The sequence below is a fragment of the Dasypus novemcinctus genome, chromosome 10 (genome assembly GCF_030445035.2).
Source record: "Dasypus novemcinctus isolate mDasNov1 chromosome 10, mDasNov1.1.hap2, whole genome shotgun sequence".
Classification (NCBI taxonomy): Eukaryota; Metazoa; Chordata; class Mammalia; order Cingulata; family Dasypodidae; genus Dasypus; species Dasypus novemcinctus.
Genome location: NC_080682.1, coordinates 4,190,541 through 4,205,859, shown reverse-complemented (window position 1 = coordinate 4,205,859; position 15,319 = coordinate 4,190,541). Strand labels below are relative to the sequence as shown.

General features: G+C 58.6%; 1 protein-coding gene across 3 annotated transcripts in view; it reads right to left on the bottom strand.

Moving 5' to 3' along the window:
• Positions 1–15,319, bottom strand: part of SHANK2 (SH3 and multiple ankyrin repeat domains 2) — a 619,022-nt gene that overhangs the window by 260,363 nt on the left and 343,340 nt on the right. For all 3 annotated transcript variants that reach the window (XM_071217914.1, XM_058304998.2, XM_071217913.1), the window contains one exon: positions 2,403–2,516. In XM_071217914.1, coding sequence (XP_071074015.1) covers positions 2,403–2,516 — 114 coding nt within the window. The remainder of the gene's footprint in view (positions 1–2,402; positions 2,517–15,319) is intronic.

Here is a 15,319-nt window from a genome sequence, read left to right as displayed (position 1 = left end):
CATATGGCCAATGAGCATACACAAAGGTACTGAATATCCAGAATCACCTGAAAAATGCAAATTAAAACCACATCCATTAGAGGCTGAAAAGAAAGAGACTGACATTACGAGATGCTGGCGAGGGAGTGGAGCAACTGGAACTTGTGCACACTGCTGGGAGGGGTGTAAAATGGTGCAGCTGCTTTGGAGAACTGTTCGGCAGTTCCTTATAAAACTAAACACACTCCTACAATATGACCCAGCCTTTTTATACCTGGGTATTTTCCCAAGAGAAATGAAAACATATGTCCGCAGAAAGACTTATAAAAACGTCTGTGGCAGCTTCATTAACTTGAGAAACAGTCCAAATGTCCATTACTGGGAGACTGAATAAACAAATGTGGCATAGCTATATAATGCTATACAACCTAGCAATAAAGAATGACAAACTATTGGTATCCACGACAACGGGGCTGAATATCACAGACACTATGCTGGGCAAAAGAAACCATATCCTACAGGAGTATGTAGTACGTGGTTCCAGCTGTGTGAAATGCAGTCACAGGCAAAACGAATCTGTGGTGACAGAAATCAGAATGGCGGAGTGGTGGTAGGAGGAAGGATGGCTGGAAAGCACCTCAAGAGAACTTTCTGGAGTGAAGAAGATGTTTTATATCTTAATCATAACTGAAGACACAGGTATAGACATTTGTCAAAACACAACAAACTACTTTCTTAATCGGGGTGTGTTACTGTGTGTAGATCATGCCTCTCACAGTAGTCAGTAATCACGAGGGAGCTGAGTCACAACCACGAAAGCCCAAGGCTTAGAAAACCCAAAACAAACTGCTCTTGAATCCTCCCAACAGCCCTAGTCGGATCCTGTCTCCCTTGTGCTGGTCCTGCCAGTGAACCCCACATCACCCCAAGTTCCAGGAGGTCCTTTCTCCCAACCCCAGCCTTCTGTGACCCAGCACAGTTCCCATGCTCACAGCTGACGACCTGTGGTTGGCAGGAGAATGGCCCTCAAAAGATGCTAAGCTCACAGATGCCAGCTTTGCCCCTTCCCGGTAAGAGGGGCTGGAGCAGCCTGCTTGTGGGGAAGGGTGGTGGAGACCAGGGGAGATGGACGCTGGAGGGGCCAGGAGGTCCGCCCTGTCCCAGGGACTCGGTATCCCGTCGCCCCTTGTAGGAAAAGATGTCCCGTCTGTTCGCTGACCATCAAGCCACCCAGCTGCCTTGTGCAGAGGAGGAGCAGGCTGGCACTGCGCTTTCCAGGCTTCTCTTCCAAGGGTAAGTTTGGGACGTTCGTTACCTCAACACCCCCACGATATGGCAAGTGGTATGTGTCCCTTCTGGCGTATGAGGCTGAGTAGAGACTTGGCAGCAGGAAAACTCAACACATGCGGATGTCACCTCGAAGTCAATGTCCCTAAAAGGAAAACTACTGTACTTCCCTGAAGACTATGCAGAGCCAGCCAGGTCCAAAGGAGACCTAATGGACAGGGAGACACCACTGCGCTTTCCAGGGCATGCCTTTTCAGAACACCAGATTCTCTGGCCCATGCTAGCCCAGGCTAGCCCAGGCAGGTCAGGGCATGGGTAGTCTACCATGTGAGCATGTAAGGGAGGGACCTCGACAGGGCGAGGGCCACGTCCAAGCAGCCCTCACAGGCCACAGGGTCTGTTTAGGGAGAAGCGACAAAGTCACCAGCCGCGAAGTACACGGATCTGTTCTTTACATGTGCGCCACGAGTCTGAAATTATCCAGAAACTGCTCACATTTGGACCAATTTCTTCTTGTAAGACACTTAGCATGTCACTTTTCCCCAACACCCATACATTTTTCTCTCGATACATTTTTATAGAAGGGGGCTCATCGTCACATTTTAATCAATTCGGTCTTTTGGCAATCAATTTTAAAACAATTTTCGGCAAGTGCTATATTTGGGAGTTCTAAGAGGGATGCTGGAAGGATCTTCCATTGTTCCCGCTGAACTCTCGAGCGGTTTTTGTCGAGGCATTTAAATTATACAGTTCTTAGGGTGGGGGCGGGAGGGTCTGTGCTGTAAAGGCAAAACTGCCTGTTTTATAACATCACTATGAGAGATCAAGCATGTAATCAACCCCAAAAAAGGCTACCCAATTGCTGGAATATGTGATTCAGGTTTTTTGGGACGTGTATCAAGCTGCCTTTCCACTAAAAGCCACCGCACAGTCTCACAAGGCATTTCTGGCTTGGACAAAGCCCAGGGGGATTGAATCAAGCCACCTGTTTTCAGTCATCTAGAGAAGTCCTCGTTATCACACTCAGCCTTCTTCCATAGCGCTTGCCGCACACGACGGCATAAGAGTCGACACCGGCCACAGGGCTGCAAGGTCCACGAGACCGAAGAGGGCTCGCAAAATGGTGCGCGCCTTACCTGCCTGGCTGTCCTTCGGCTTGCACTGCACCTCCTCCACGCACTCGGCTGGAAACCATCCTATGTGGCCGCGGGAGCTGCCTTCCCAGAAGCCCCCTTCGCCGATGCTCAGAACTAGAGACAAGAGAAAAAGAGGGTGTTAGAGGACAGGGATACAGAGGGCCTGATGGCGAGCGGGAGGAGGGAGCCGGGCCCAGGTGTGGGTGCCAGGGTGCTCTCGGCCAGGCCTGGTCCATTTGCCCTCTGACAAGAAGACCCCTGCCTCCGCTGTGGACACAGGGAATACCTGGCATGGTCCCCCAGAGAGAGTGAACTGAGGGAGGAGCCGCTCGGCCACAGACTTGCAGGACAGAGTGTGGAAGGCTATCTGTCCTTATACCTTAAACTGCATGCCGTGACAACTGATGCGCATGGCCATGCGCATGGCCAACTGGACCGCCTCTCCATGTCCCCAGGGAGATGCAAGTGTGGTAGCTGGAGGTCACCACTGTCAATTATTACCGAGGGAGACCCAGACGAGGAGAGAACCAGTCGGAGGAAAGAGAATTCACAGCCGCAGGTGAAAGGCTGCAGGAACGCCATCTGGTGACATCCTGATGCCACCTTGCCTTGCCGTCTGATGACGTCCCGATACCACCTCACCTGCCATCTGATGAAACCACCTCACCTGCCATCTGATGAAACCACCTCACCTGCCATCTGATGACATCCCAATGCCACCTCTCCTCACCACCTAATGACATCCTGATGCCACCTTGCCTGCCACCTGATGATGTCCCAATACCACCTCTCCTTGCCACCTGCTGACGTCCTGATGCCACCTTGCCTGCCATCTGATGACATCCCAATGCCACCTCTCCTTGCCACCTGCTGATGTCCTGATGCCACCTTGCCTGCCATCTGATGACATCCCAGTGCCACTTCTCCTCACCACCTGCTGACGTCCTGATGCCACCTTGCCTGCCACTTGCTGCTGTCCTGATGCCACCTCGCCTTGAAATGGAAAGGGTGCGACTGAAAGCCTCGTGGGGCCCACGGGAGCCCCTTGGCACTCTGGTCCTTCTGCCTGCTGACCTCCAACTAAAGAACCGACTGGCTACGCTCTTGCTCGCGAGGAGCAGGGGCTGCTTCTCTAAATCCTTTAGTGGCGGGCACAATGACCTTGTCCTATGGGGGCCGTACTGTGCAGAAAAAGGAATGGGGACGAGCACGGTTGGGTCCCAAGGTGCCGCCACCTCGTGCCTGCCACGCAGTAAATACGCCATGGGAGGGGGTCAGTTCATTCACAGCGACATCCATCTTTTTAAAAAATTTTTATTTATTTATTTATTTTATTTCTCTCTCCTTCTCCCCGCTCCCAACCCAGTTGTCTGTTCTCTGTGTCTATTTGCTGTGTGTTCTTCTTTGTCCGCTTCTGTTGTTGTCAGCGGCATGGGAATCTGTGTCTCTTTTTGCTGCGCCATCTTGTGTGTCAGCTCTCCGTGTGCAGCGCCATTCCTGGGCAGGCTGCACTTTCTTTCACACTGGGCAGCTCTCCTGTGTACTCTTTGTGAGTGGGGCTCCTCTACGCAGGGACACCCCTGTGTGGCAGGGCACTCCTTGCACACATCAGCACTGCGCATGGACCGGCTCCACACGGGTCAAGGAGGCCCGGGGTTTGAACCGCGAACCTCCCATGTGGTAGACGGACGCCCGAACCACTGGGCCAAGTCCGCTTCCTGACATCCATCTTGATGTCAACTTTTGGACCCGTTTTCAAGGTTGGACAACACTGACAGGAAATGACCTCCATCCCCCACTTTCCCTCAGCCATCCCTGCTGGGGACACTAAGATGAGCTTGCAAGGAGAGGTGCAGACACAGTCGACTCGGCTCAAGGGGAGGGGGGCTGCCGGTCGGGGTCTTAGGCCTTGCCTCCCTGGGCTAAGTGACGGTGCATGGGGGTGCGCTACAAGCCTCAAACCGATGGTTACTTTGCACGACGGCTGTGGTCAGCAGTCTGGAAGACCACTCCAGCTTCAGTGATTTCTAGGACTCACAGAACCCAGCAAAGTCGTTAAGTAAAACTACAGTTTGCTACAGCAAAAGGAGACAGGTTCAAATCAGCCACAGGAAAAGGCACACGGGGTGGAGTCGAGGAGAGACCAGGTGCAAGCTTCCCGATGTCCTCTGCCAGTGGAGCTAAGTGCCTCTCCCAGTGGAGATCAGCGGACAGGGTTCATTGCTCCCAGAAACTATGTGCAGCAACGTGCACCGAGTATTGCCAACTCGGAAAGCTCACCTGAGCCCCGGGGTCCAGGGATTCTCCCGGGAGCTAAGACGCGTGGGCCTGGCTGACCGCTGATGTGGCCGACTGCCCACGAAGCTGGCCTGAGTCCTCTGGCCCCTCCCGAGTCAACCACACCATCAGCACAAGCCACCTGCATGGCCTAAGAGCTCAGGTAAACAGAGACGCTCTCATCAGGGAGGGGGTTCTGCAGGCTTACAGGTGAGCTCCCAGGAGCCAGGTGAGGGCAGGGCGTGGACAGCCCAGGCCTGCTGGCTGACTGTTGGCTGTACAGTGGCTTTTTCCTGTGGGTGGGGCCAGCGCAGAAGGCTCGCTCACCTTCACGGGTGTATCTGTGTATAAACGTGACTGCTGCTGAGCATGGAAGAAGAGCGTGAGCCCAGAGACTTGTGGAACGATGTGGCAAGGACCCAAATGCTCACCCAGGTGCCATTTTGGCAAATCTTCTGGAAGTAAAAGCAGCGCTCTCAGTGGCAAGGCGGGGACAGGGATGCGTCTTTCTCAGGTCTTTGGGGCTTGGCTGGAGACGCCACCTGCCCTCGCTACCCCAGAATGTGGCTGTGCCACATGGTTCAATATACTCTCTAACCGTTTTGATCCTCTTTTAATCTGAAAGCATTGGAACTGCTGAAAGGCGATCCAGGAAAGAGAAGAGCTTTCTCTCACTCCTCCGTAATCTCAAAGGCCAGATAAAGAAGGACTCGACCCACACTTCACGCAGGCCAACGAAAGAGAACACATGAGCTCCATAGCAGAAGAAATGACCTAAGTGAAGCAGACAAGCACGTCCCAGCTGACTCGTATAACTGCACCTGCTCTAAGCAATTTCCTCCAGAAGTCACGCTGGCCCCTTCGACTCTTTGACCGCCCTGGCCAGGCTGAACTGCACCTTTCCCAACAGAACCTGGGCTCTGAGCGGGCTCTACCTGACGGGTGCCGTCCCGGCCAGGTCCCTGGGGAGGAGCCGTTTTGCCTGTTTTCCAAAGGGCCAGGGGAGAAGAGGATTGCACAGGAAGAGGCTGGCACGTCCACGGCCAGGCCCTCTGCCACACGCCATCCAGGAGACACGGGGGAGAGCTGCTCCGTCTCTCTGTGCCTTAGTCCTGCCACTCGTCGTGGCAGAAGGGTGACATTTGGCTCGCGGTGCCATTGTGCGTAAGGCAGTGGCTGGGGTGCCGGCGCGGTCACGCCCGCTTGCCTCCTTCCCAGCTCGGCTCTCTGGGCTGAGGGGTTCCAGCTCCACGTTTCATTGTCACCAAGTGCGCACCTCTGGGTGCGGTACGGTCACCGTGGGACCAGGGGCAGAGACCAAGGGCCCTTTGCAGCTGGCTTGAGAGAGCGGAGAGGAAAATGTGTCGGGGCAGCGCTGGCAGATCGAAAGGACTTACAGAACCCGGGGGGCTCTTCGCCTCCAACTGGCTTCAGCTCCATCCCGGGAGGAGGAAAGGACATGGGGACCGGGAAGCCAGACGAGGGAGGACGCCGGGGTCATGGCCGGGTTCTGGTGGGACGACCGGCCGCTGGTGGCCCTCGCTGTGGGGGTGGAAGGGGGGGCAGTGGGGGCAGGACGGTGGGGTGCCATTTGGAACGGCTCCGTCTAAACCACGGCCCTTCCGCCTGCGCTGCGCACGGCTCCGTGCCAGGCCATGGGGCAGACGTCCAGGCTTGCCCACGCAGGGCTTGGCCTGGCTGAATTCTGGCGTCCTGTCATGCTGCCACTCGGTGCCTCTGAAGGGCTCTGCCCCGGGAGCCCCGGGCTTGGAGGGGAGGCGTGAAGGTTCCCAAACAGCCCTAACGCGCTGCCGCCCCACCGACCTGGAGGGGCACGGGGAAGCTGGCGGGAGCAGGGGGGCCCCGGGAGCCTCGAGGCGTTGTGGGAAGAGGCGGCCCTTTGAACGGCCGGCTAGAGAGCGTGGGGAAAGCACTGCCCCCTGCGTCACTACTGGGAAGGGCACAGCCAGCACGGCCCGGGGTCCCTGGTAGAAGTAAGGACCATCCCTGCCGCTACATCTATTTCAGTTTGGAAAAGGCTTTGCGCATCACTGAGAATGAATGGTGGATCCCCTCACTTTGTACAAGCCCGATGCGCCCCCGAGGCAATGGCTGATGTACATATAAAGGGCCTGCATTCCCTCTCCTGGGCCCCGGCCTGGGCTGCTCTTTCCCAGGACATGCAGCCATCTCCTGTAACCCGGAAAGCCACGGGAACGACCTGCGCCAGGTGAGCGGGCCAAGCCCGGGGCGTGGGTGGTGGCCGTCTCAGCACCAGGCGGCGGGACTCCTCACCCCTTCTGCCAGGCAGTGGCCCCTTCCTCCCGCCCCCACCTGCCTGGGTGCAGGACACCCGCCAGGCCTTTGAGGAAGGACCTACCTGAGCGCAGGTGAGTGATGAACTGGATACACCTTTGGGTCCCTCTTTCCCTGCCCATTCCCCACGGAATCATCTCTTTGGTGCAAATCCTGGGGCGGCTTCGGATCCAAGCCAGCCTGGGCTTTCCCGCACATGCGCATCTCCAGTTTAACCTGACCAGGAACCAGCTCAGGCCCTGCTGGAGACACCAAGATGGCGCAGCCACGGGGGCGGGGCACGCGGGGCCGCCTGCGAGGGGCCCACCTCCCCCCAGCCTCTCCAACACCTGCGCTCCTTTTGCTCGCCCCAGCCAGTCCTTCCTGGGCAAACTCGTTTATTCCTGTGGCTTCCACGGACTCTAACCGCCAAGCACTCAGGGGGGCCCAGCCCTCTCTGCCAAGGTCACAGCCCTGTCCATGGCCTTCTCTGGGCGTCAACTTGTCGGCCCACAAAACGTCCCCCACACCCAGTACGTCATCTGGGCTACCGGCCCTTGCCACCCCTCCACGCTCCGGGGGCCCAGGCTGGAGCTCAGCCCTCTCCACTACCTTGCACAGGCCCACCGCTGTGGCCAGACAGGGCTAGCTCCTAAGGGCCTCCAAATGCAGCGCCTTGCTTCTCGCGCCACGTCCTGTGGGTCACCCTCCCTGCGCGATCACCTGGATGAGGGGGCAGCCCCACCCTGGCCGCCCTGTCTCCAACGTACCACCCTTGGCCAGTCTCCACAGCTGTCCGGGTGCACACCGAGCACCACAACAGGCCCGCCCACTGCTGGGAGTCCGGAAACGGCTGCCTGTAGCAGTTTGATATTGTTTATGAATTCCAAAAATAGACATTGGAGCATGCTTGTAAACTGGCCCAATACTCTGGGGGCAGCAGATTCAGAGGTTTCCCTTTTACCTTATTAAATCAAGACTAGGGCTTTTATTTGACCACGTCATTAGGGCCCGCAGGGTTAGTCCCCACCGCCCTGGTGGGGATAAAACAGATTCTCAAGCGGAATCTATGGAGAAGGAGAACACAGAGAAGAACGCAGAGGAAGAGAGACAGTTCAGCAGCTGGGCTCCTGCAGCCCAGAAGCGGGCCTGACGGTCTACAGCGGACCTTGTGGAGGGACCACGGCAGCTGAGCCCGGAGAGGAACGAGCCCCGGGAAGAGCGAGCCTCATGCCAGCCCACACTGAGACCGGAAGAAGCCACAGGGCCTGAAGGGGAAAGAGGAGGGCCGAGCCCTCGCAGATGTCGCCCGCCATGTTGCAGCAACACGTGGCGACAGACTGCGGGTGAGCAAGTACCTCTTATGGTACCTTCAGTTGGACTCTTCAGGGCCTGGGAACTAAGCTTCTGCCCCACATAAATTCCCTTTATAAAAGCCAACAGAGTTCTGGTCCTTGGCATCAGCACCCCTTTGGCTGACGATTACACTGCCCATCCAAGAGGGTGCCCAGGGAAGCCCGCCCTCAAGGACCGGCTGCACTGGCCTCTGCAGCAGGCTCCCCCCACCTTCCCAGCCTCATGCGCTTGGCAGGCGGCACGGGGCCTCTGCCCGCCCTGCTCGCCCTCAGTCCCTCAGGCCCATGCATTCCAACCCTTTCAGTGGCCCAGTTCTCTTGCACTTTCTAACACTGCACAAAAGTCCCCTCGTTTGGGGGGTTCGTCCACGCCTTCAGAGCGCCTCTGGGCCCTGCCTCCCCAACTGCACGATGCAGCATTTTGGTCTTTTCTTGTCTACCAGAGTGGGGGTGCCCGGCAAGCAGGAAACGACTGCGGCCTCCTCAGCCCCACACGTGGCCTGGTGCCCAAAGGGGCTCAGCATGGCTACGAAATACGTGAACCCCAGAAAATAACCATGGTCCTCTGTGATTTGCTCTGCCTTAGGGGCACGGGCAGCCAGGGGCCAAAGGGTGGAGGGAACATGGTGGTGGTGGGGTAAGAGGGGGCTCAGAGAGAAGGGACAGGCCAGCTGAGACCTGAACGAGGAGCAGATGGGGGCCAGATACGGGGACAGGTGCCAGTGCGAGCAGAGGAAGAGCAGAATGGAGGCATGGAGGTGTGAAAGAGCGTGGGACAAAATTTCACTCTACAGTTTAGAAAGCACATTGTTATTAATTTATCCATGGATTTAATTGGTTTCCCATCCATCCATCCATCCATCCATCCATCCATCCATCCATCCATCCCTCCACTCATCCACCCATCTATCCACCCATCCACCCACCCATCCATCCATATATCCATCCTTCCACTCATCCCTCTACTCATTCCTTCATCACCTCCTCCCTTCCAAACACTGTACCAGATGCTACGGAAACAGATACAATTGACACACGGTCTTAGCGTACATGGGGCCCACAATCTGCAGAAAACAGAAAGTTGCAAAATCACCCAGAAACTTAACTACGCTGATTCCGCAGATCTGGGGGTGGGGGGTGGGCTGGAAATCTCCCCACATGGCTCCGAGGCAGGTATTTCAGGGAGCACAGACTGAGAAAGTGAGCCCCTAGTTACACAGCTGGCGGGAGTCTTGGCCCCAGAGGTCAGCACCTGGCCCTCCATGAATAACTGCAGGAGCTGGGGGGTGGGGGAGCGCCCGAGACAGGAAGGGACCGAGGACCCTTGAGTTCAACGGGAGGGAGAGTCATCTCGTCTCGAGACTCAGGATGTGGGGGCGCGCCGTCCAGGCGCACACGCCTGGCTGGCTGCCGGGTACATCAGCGCCTGCCCCGTGGGGCTGAGCAGAGAAGATAAAATGAAAACCACGACCGAGCTGGGGGGCGCAGGACCGTGGGGGCCGGGGCTGCTCACGGCCCGGGGAAGCTGTCCCCAGGCTCCCACTTCTCCTGGCGGGAGCGCCTCTGGTTTGTCTGGGGGCCCTCCCAGGCCCGCAGCTCCTGCCCACCCGGCAGCCGGACCACTCGCTCTCGGCGCTGGATCCCTTCAAGCCAGGGGGGCAGGACTCCTGCAGAAGCTCTGTGGGCAGAGGGGAAGCACCACCTGCTCGTCTCCAGGATCCGCCGGGCGGGCGGCGGGGATGCTCGGCGGCGCTAATGAGATGAGGCGCCGGCGGCTTGGCAGGAAGGGAAGGAGGCCCCCGGCTGATGGGGTAACGGGGCGAGAAGCCAACTGCGTGCAAATGGCCCGCACGGCCCGCTCCCTTCTCCTCACGGAACAGCAGTCCTTCGCCGTCGGGCCTGCGAGGTGTGAGGTTTTGAACTGAGCGAGCTCCGTCACTTCTGCTCTTGGTGGGAGACAGACACGGCTCGGCATGGGCCCCCGCCCCCACGGCGCGGGCGGCTGGGGCACCGGGATCCGGCCTGGCGCAGCGTCTCCGGTCATGCTGGTTGGAGGTCTGAGGCCAAGAAGGTCCGGGCCGAGGAGGTGTCACACCACCTTCCTTCTGGACCATTCTACTGAACCTCAGGGGGCTGGGGGGGGAACGCTAAAACCCCAAGAGCTGCTGGGGCGCGGGTGAGGCGTGAGATGTAGGTTCTCTCCCGCCGTCCGCCCGGGCATCCTGCACGGCCCCTCTGCTTGGTGGCCTTGACCTGCCTCCTGGACCCTGGCTGCCCTCCCCCGCCGCTGGTTGGGGTACCCATAAGTACTCCCTCACCCCGCGTTCGCATGCTCGGGTGTGGGACTGGCCCTCGGCCTCCTCCTGCCCTTGACCTTCTGCCACCCAGGCGGCACGTCTGGGGCCCCCCTGGAGTCCACGCTCCGCCTCCTCTGCCCACCTGGTCCCTGGTCTTCGAGCTGCACAGCCCTGTCCTCCGGCACACCCTCTTCTCACCCACTCCTCGCGGCTGCGGGGAAGGAGCACGTGTCCCCACGGCCGGCCCCCAAGGTTCCAAGGCGCCGGCCGCCGGCTGGCAGGGCCTCCCTCCTGGGGGTCCGCCGGGCCCCGCCCACCAGGCCCTCGAGGCTTGCTGGAGGAGACCGGCTGGAAGGCCGAGGCCCCTGCCAGCCCCCAGCCAGGCCCGAGGACCCCCGATGCAGGCGCAGCCCACTCACCCCGCGGCGCTGTGGGCCCCAGGCCCTGGGGGTCCCTTCTCTCCAGGCGGCCCCCTGCCTCCTGGACTAAGGCGGGGGGCGGCCCTGGGAGCGGAGACCGGCGGCCAGCGGCGCGCTCAGGCCCAGGGCCCCTGCTCTCCCCTGGGCCTTGCTTCCAGCGCCATGGCGCTGCTCCGAGCGGCCGCCCGACGACCCTGGCGTCAGCGCCCCCGGCAGCTCAGGGCTGGCCCCGTCACAGCTGTCCTCTCAACTGGAGGAAGGGCCCAGGGATGACCGCCCCAGATGGGGGGCGTCCGCCAAGATGGGGCAAGAAGAGGGGTGAGCGCCGGCCCCTGGTGGGCCCAGGCCAGGCACAGTGGTGTGTACAGATGGACACCCACACGGACACACCAGACCCACAAACACACAGGCACACAGACACACACATGGACACAGGAGAATCAGACACACAGGTACACGGACACACAAGACCCACGGACACACAGGTACACAGACACAAGAGACTCACAGACACATGGGCACACAGACACACACACGGACACACAAGACTCATAGACACATGAGACTCAGACACACAGGTACATGGACACACATACATGCACACATGGACATAGCACACAGTCACACCCACACATGGACACACACAGACACACAGTCACACCCACACCCAGTCACCCCCCCACACACACCCAACACACGGACGCGTATACTCACAGACACACACACAGGCACAGTGACACACACACAGACTCATTGACACACACACACAAAATCCAGATATACTCACAGCTACACACGATTCACCCCCCCACGCCTGTGCACACTTAGACACACAGGTACACTCGCCCGGCGAGCCACCTGCCTCTCCTGGCACGTGTGCCGAGGTCCCGCTTCCTTCCCGTGCTGCAGACCCGCCGCCCCCTGACCTCTGCTGGCTCCGGGACGGGAAGGGGCAGTGCAGCCAGCTCGGGAGGCCCTGCCCCGGATGCCGCGCCTGGAAACGCGGGGGTGGCCGTGGGGCGCAGCGCCGGGCCGCCGGGCAAGCCCCCTCCTCTGGGCCTCCCGTCTCCATCGTGGCCCTGATGACTCATGCCCCGTGGCCCACGCGGGGCTCACCCTGGACCATGGAAGCCTCTTGCCCTCTGTCCCTGTCCAGACTCCCCCCACTCACCCCCAAGTGCCATGTCACTGCGCTGCCGACAGCCCTCGATGCTCACCTGTGCTCTTGCAGAGCCCAGAGCAGGGGATGCTGCCCGGGCCCCGCCCAGGCCCCCCCGGACCACGGCCCCAGCTGTCATGGGCTGCCTGAGAACAGGCCATGGCGGAGCCCCCATGGGAGGACCCCCCACGGTGGGGCTGCCCAGCCCAGGAGGGTAGTCTAGCCCCGCAAAGTTGAGGGGGCAAGAGGAGAGCACAAAAGGCGGCCCCTCGCCTCACGGTGGGGGAGACGCTGCCCCGAGATTCGCACCCAAGTCCATGGTGGAGCGCCTCCCCCACCCGCCCTGCTACTCCCGCTCCTTCCCAAGGAGCCCGGGCAGGCTCTTCACCTGGGCCCGAGACAAGACACCCGGTGCTGCCCACTGCCCATGCGGGCCCCCGAGGGCGGTGCCACACTGGCCCTCGCCCTGCTCGCGCTGCCCCGCCCTGCTTTGGAGCCCCCGATTCTCAGTGGTCCCCACTTGGACGGGACACCCTGGCTGCACCAGCATCCACGGAGGAGCAGCCGCATCGAGACTCAGGCACGCCGCCGCGTCTCGTCAGGTAATTTTGAGACCACCAACTGGCACACGGCCAAGTAAAGAAGCCAAGAAAACCTGAGAGCGAGCGAGAGCGCTGACACGGGGGCCGAGAGGGAGAAGCCGTCAGCTGGGGGGCGGGCAGAGCTGGAACCGGAGCCGCGGCCCTGCTGGGGCCAGCTGTGGGCGGTGGGAAGACTTCCCACAGGCGCTATCTCACCTGTGGACGGGGGGTAGCGGGCACCGTGGGCTCTGCCACTGCGGGGACACGAGCGGCCACGTGTGGCCTACCCACACCAGGCCTGCAAACAGCAGGTGCTCACGCACGGCGGTCTCTAGCTCCATCCACTCTTCCCTCATCGTCTCGGGTACCCGGAGAAGGACACACAGTCCCAAGACGTGGAGTGGACGGGCCAGGGCCCCCGGGCCTGTGAGTCTCCAAGGCTCACTCCCAGGACCCGCCCCATTCCTGAAGTGTCACCACGGGGCCCTGGGGGGGTATGTGGCAAGATGGCCCCAGTGGAAAGAAGGCGCCGGGCTGCGTGCAAGAGGCTCAGCTGACCAGGCCAGGGGCTGGACCAGGGAGGGCCTGGCAATGCTTTGGGACTGTGGGGCGGGCTGGGTGCAGGGTCACGGTTCGGGTGTGCTACGTCCTCTCCTGGGACAACCACCCCGTGTGGCCTCCTGGCCCCCAGGGCAGCTGACTCCGCTGATTCATGGGGTTCGACTGACCGGGAAGAGACGCGCTGCTTTCGGAAGAGCTCCTCAGCGCTCTACTTACACAGCGGCTCCTAAACAGCCTGTCCCGCGGGCCTGCCCTCTCCCGCAGCTTTCTCAGAACAGTGTCTGCTCGCAGATGCGGCTCTCACGGGCCAGCCACGTCTGTGTCCACCTCTGCCTAAGAGGAAGGCAGTGAGGGGCAAGGACGGAGAAGACAGGCCTGCTGGGAGAGGGCTCGGGCAGGTCCTTGAAGTCTGGACTCCTCCGGACCCCTGCGCAGCTGGCCTGGCCTCAGCAGCTCTGCTCAAGGCTCAGGGAACAACGCTGAAGCCACAGGGGCCAGTGGCACGAGCAGCCCAGAGAGGCAGGCGGGGGGCCTCCCCGCTCCACTCCCGCGGCTCTGGGCGCCCGTGAAGTCTGGGGAAGTGAGAGAAAGGGCCACAGACGAGGCAGCTGGAACAACACAGGCACCGACTAAAGGGAGAAGGTGGTCTCCCACAGGCCTGGGGGGCTGCTGCGTTCCACGAAAGACTAGAGGAGCCCATTCATAGAGCAAATACATCTTAAACACCTGCTAAGTGTGTGAGCCCAGAAGAGGGAGCAGGGAGCGGCCCCCCGGCTGTGCGTCCCGTGCACCGTTGGTGAGCCTGCTCCACTGCAGGTAACTATTGAAGGACCCGGTGAAAAATAACGTGTAGGGGCATAAAAGTGTTACTACATGAAGGACTGTATTATTGAAATTCAAAAGTTCAGGTAATTAAGTTTCTATTTTTAGGACTTGAACATCTTTAGAAGATAACAAAAATATTCACTTAACAATACAGGATCAATCCAGGGACTTCTGCACAGGTTTGGTGGACTAATAAGACCCTACCAGACAACACGCACTGCAGAAAACAGCTCTAGAGCCTGAATGTAATAGAAAGCAGCCCCTTGAAGGTGCTGGAAAGTGGATGGGAGATGGACTGTGGGCAGCTGTGCGTGCTTGCCTGGAGGAGAGGAGATGTGGAGCGGCTATAAGGAAGTCCACTCTCCATGGCTTTCAGCCTGGGTTGAGTGTTGTCTACACAGCAGGCTAATGGTAAGGGGTACACGGGGGAAAGACCTGGTGTCTTTCTGGCCTGAGGAACCAGAAAGAGGAAGCTAGGAAACCATGAGCCTTGAAGAGCGCTGGAGACGTCAGCCAAACTCAGTTTCTGCACATCTCTGACCAAACAATGCATTTGCATAACAGTCTCAAAGGGGCTCAGCTAAAGTTAAAACATCTGATCTTGGAGCTGCCCCCCAAGCAATAGAATTTTCAGTTCAAGCCCAGACAAGTAAAGTACCTCCCAAAATGAAGAAAAGAAATCTACTGGAGAAAAATAACTAAAGCCAGAATCTCCACAACTTAAGGGTTACAATGTCCAAAATAAAAAAAAAATTACTGAACACGTGAAGAACGTAGAAAATGGAGCACATTCCCAAGAGAAAACGTGCATGAGCCTGAACTATGATGAACTTGATGCTATAACAAAGACTTTAATGCAGTGATTGAATCAATCCACAGTAATATAAAATAAGACATGGTTTCAATACATAAAAATCCCAACATAGTAATCAGAAGCCTCAGCAGATTAAAAGAAATAAAACACGCAGAAATTCTAGAACTGAAAATATAATTTTTGAAATAGAAAGTTCACAGGTTGGATTTCACTGTCAAAGAGATATTTCAGAGGAAAGACTAAGTGAACTTGAAGAGATCAATAGAAATGATCTGATATGAAGAAAAGAAGATTGAGAGAAAAGGGACAGAGCCCCAGGGACCTACTGGATGTT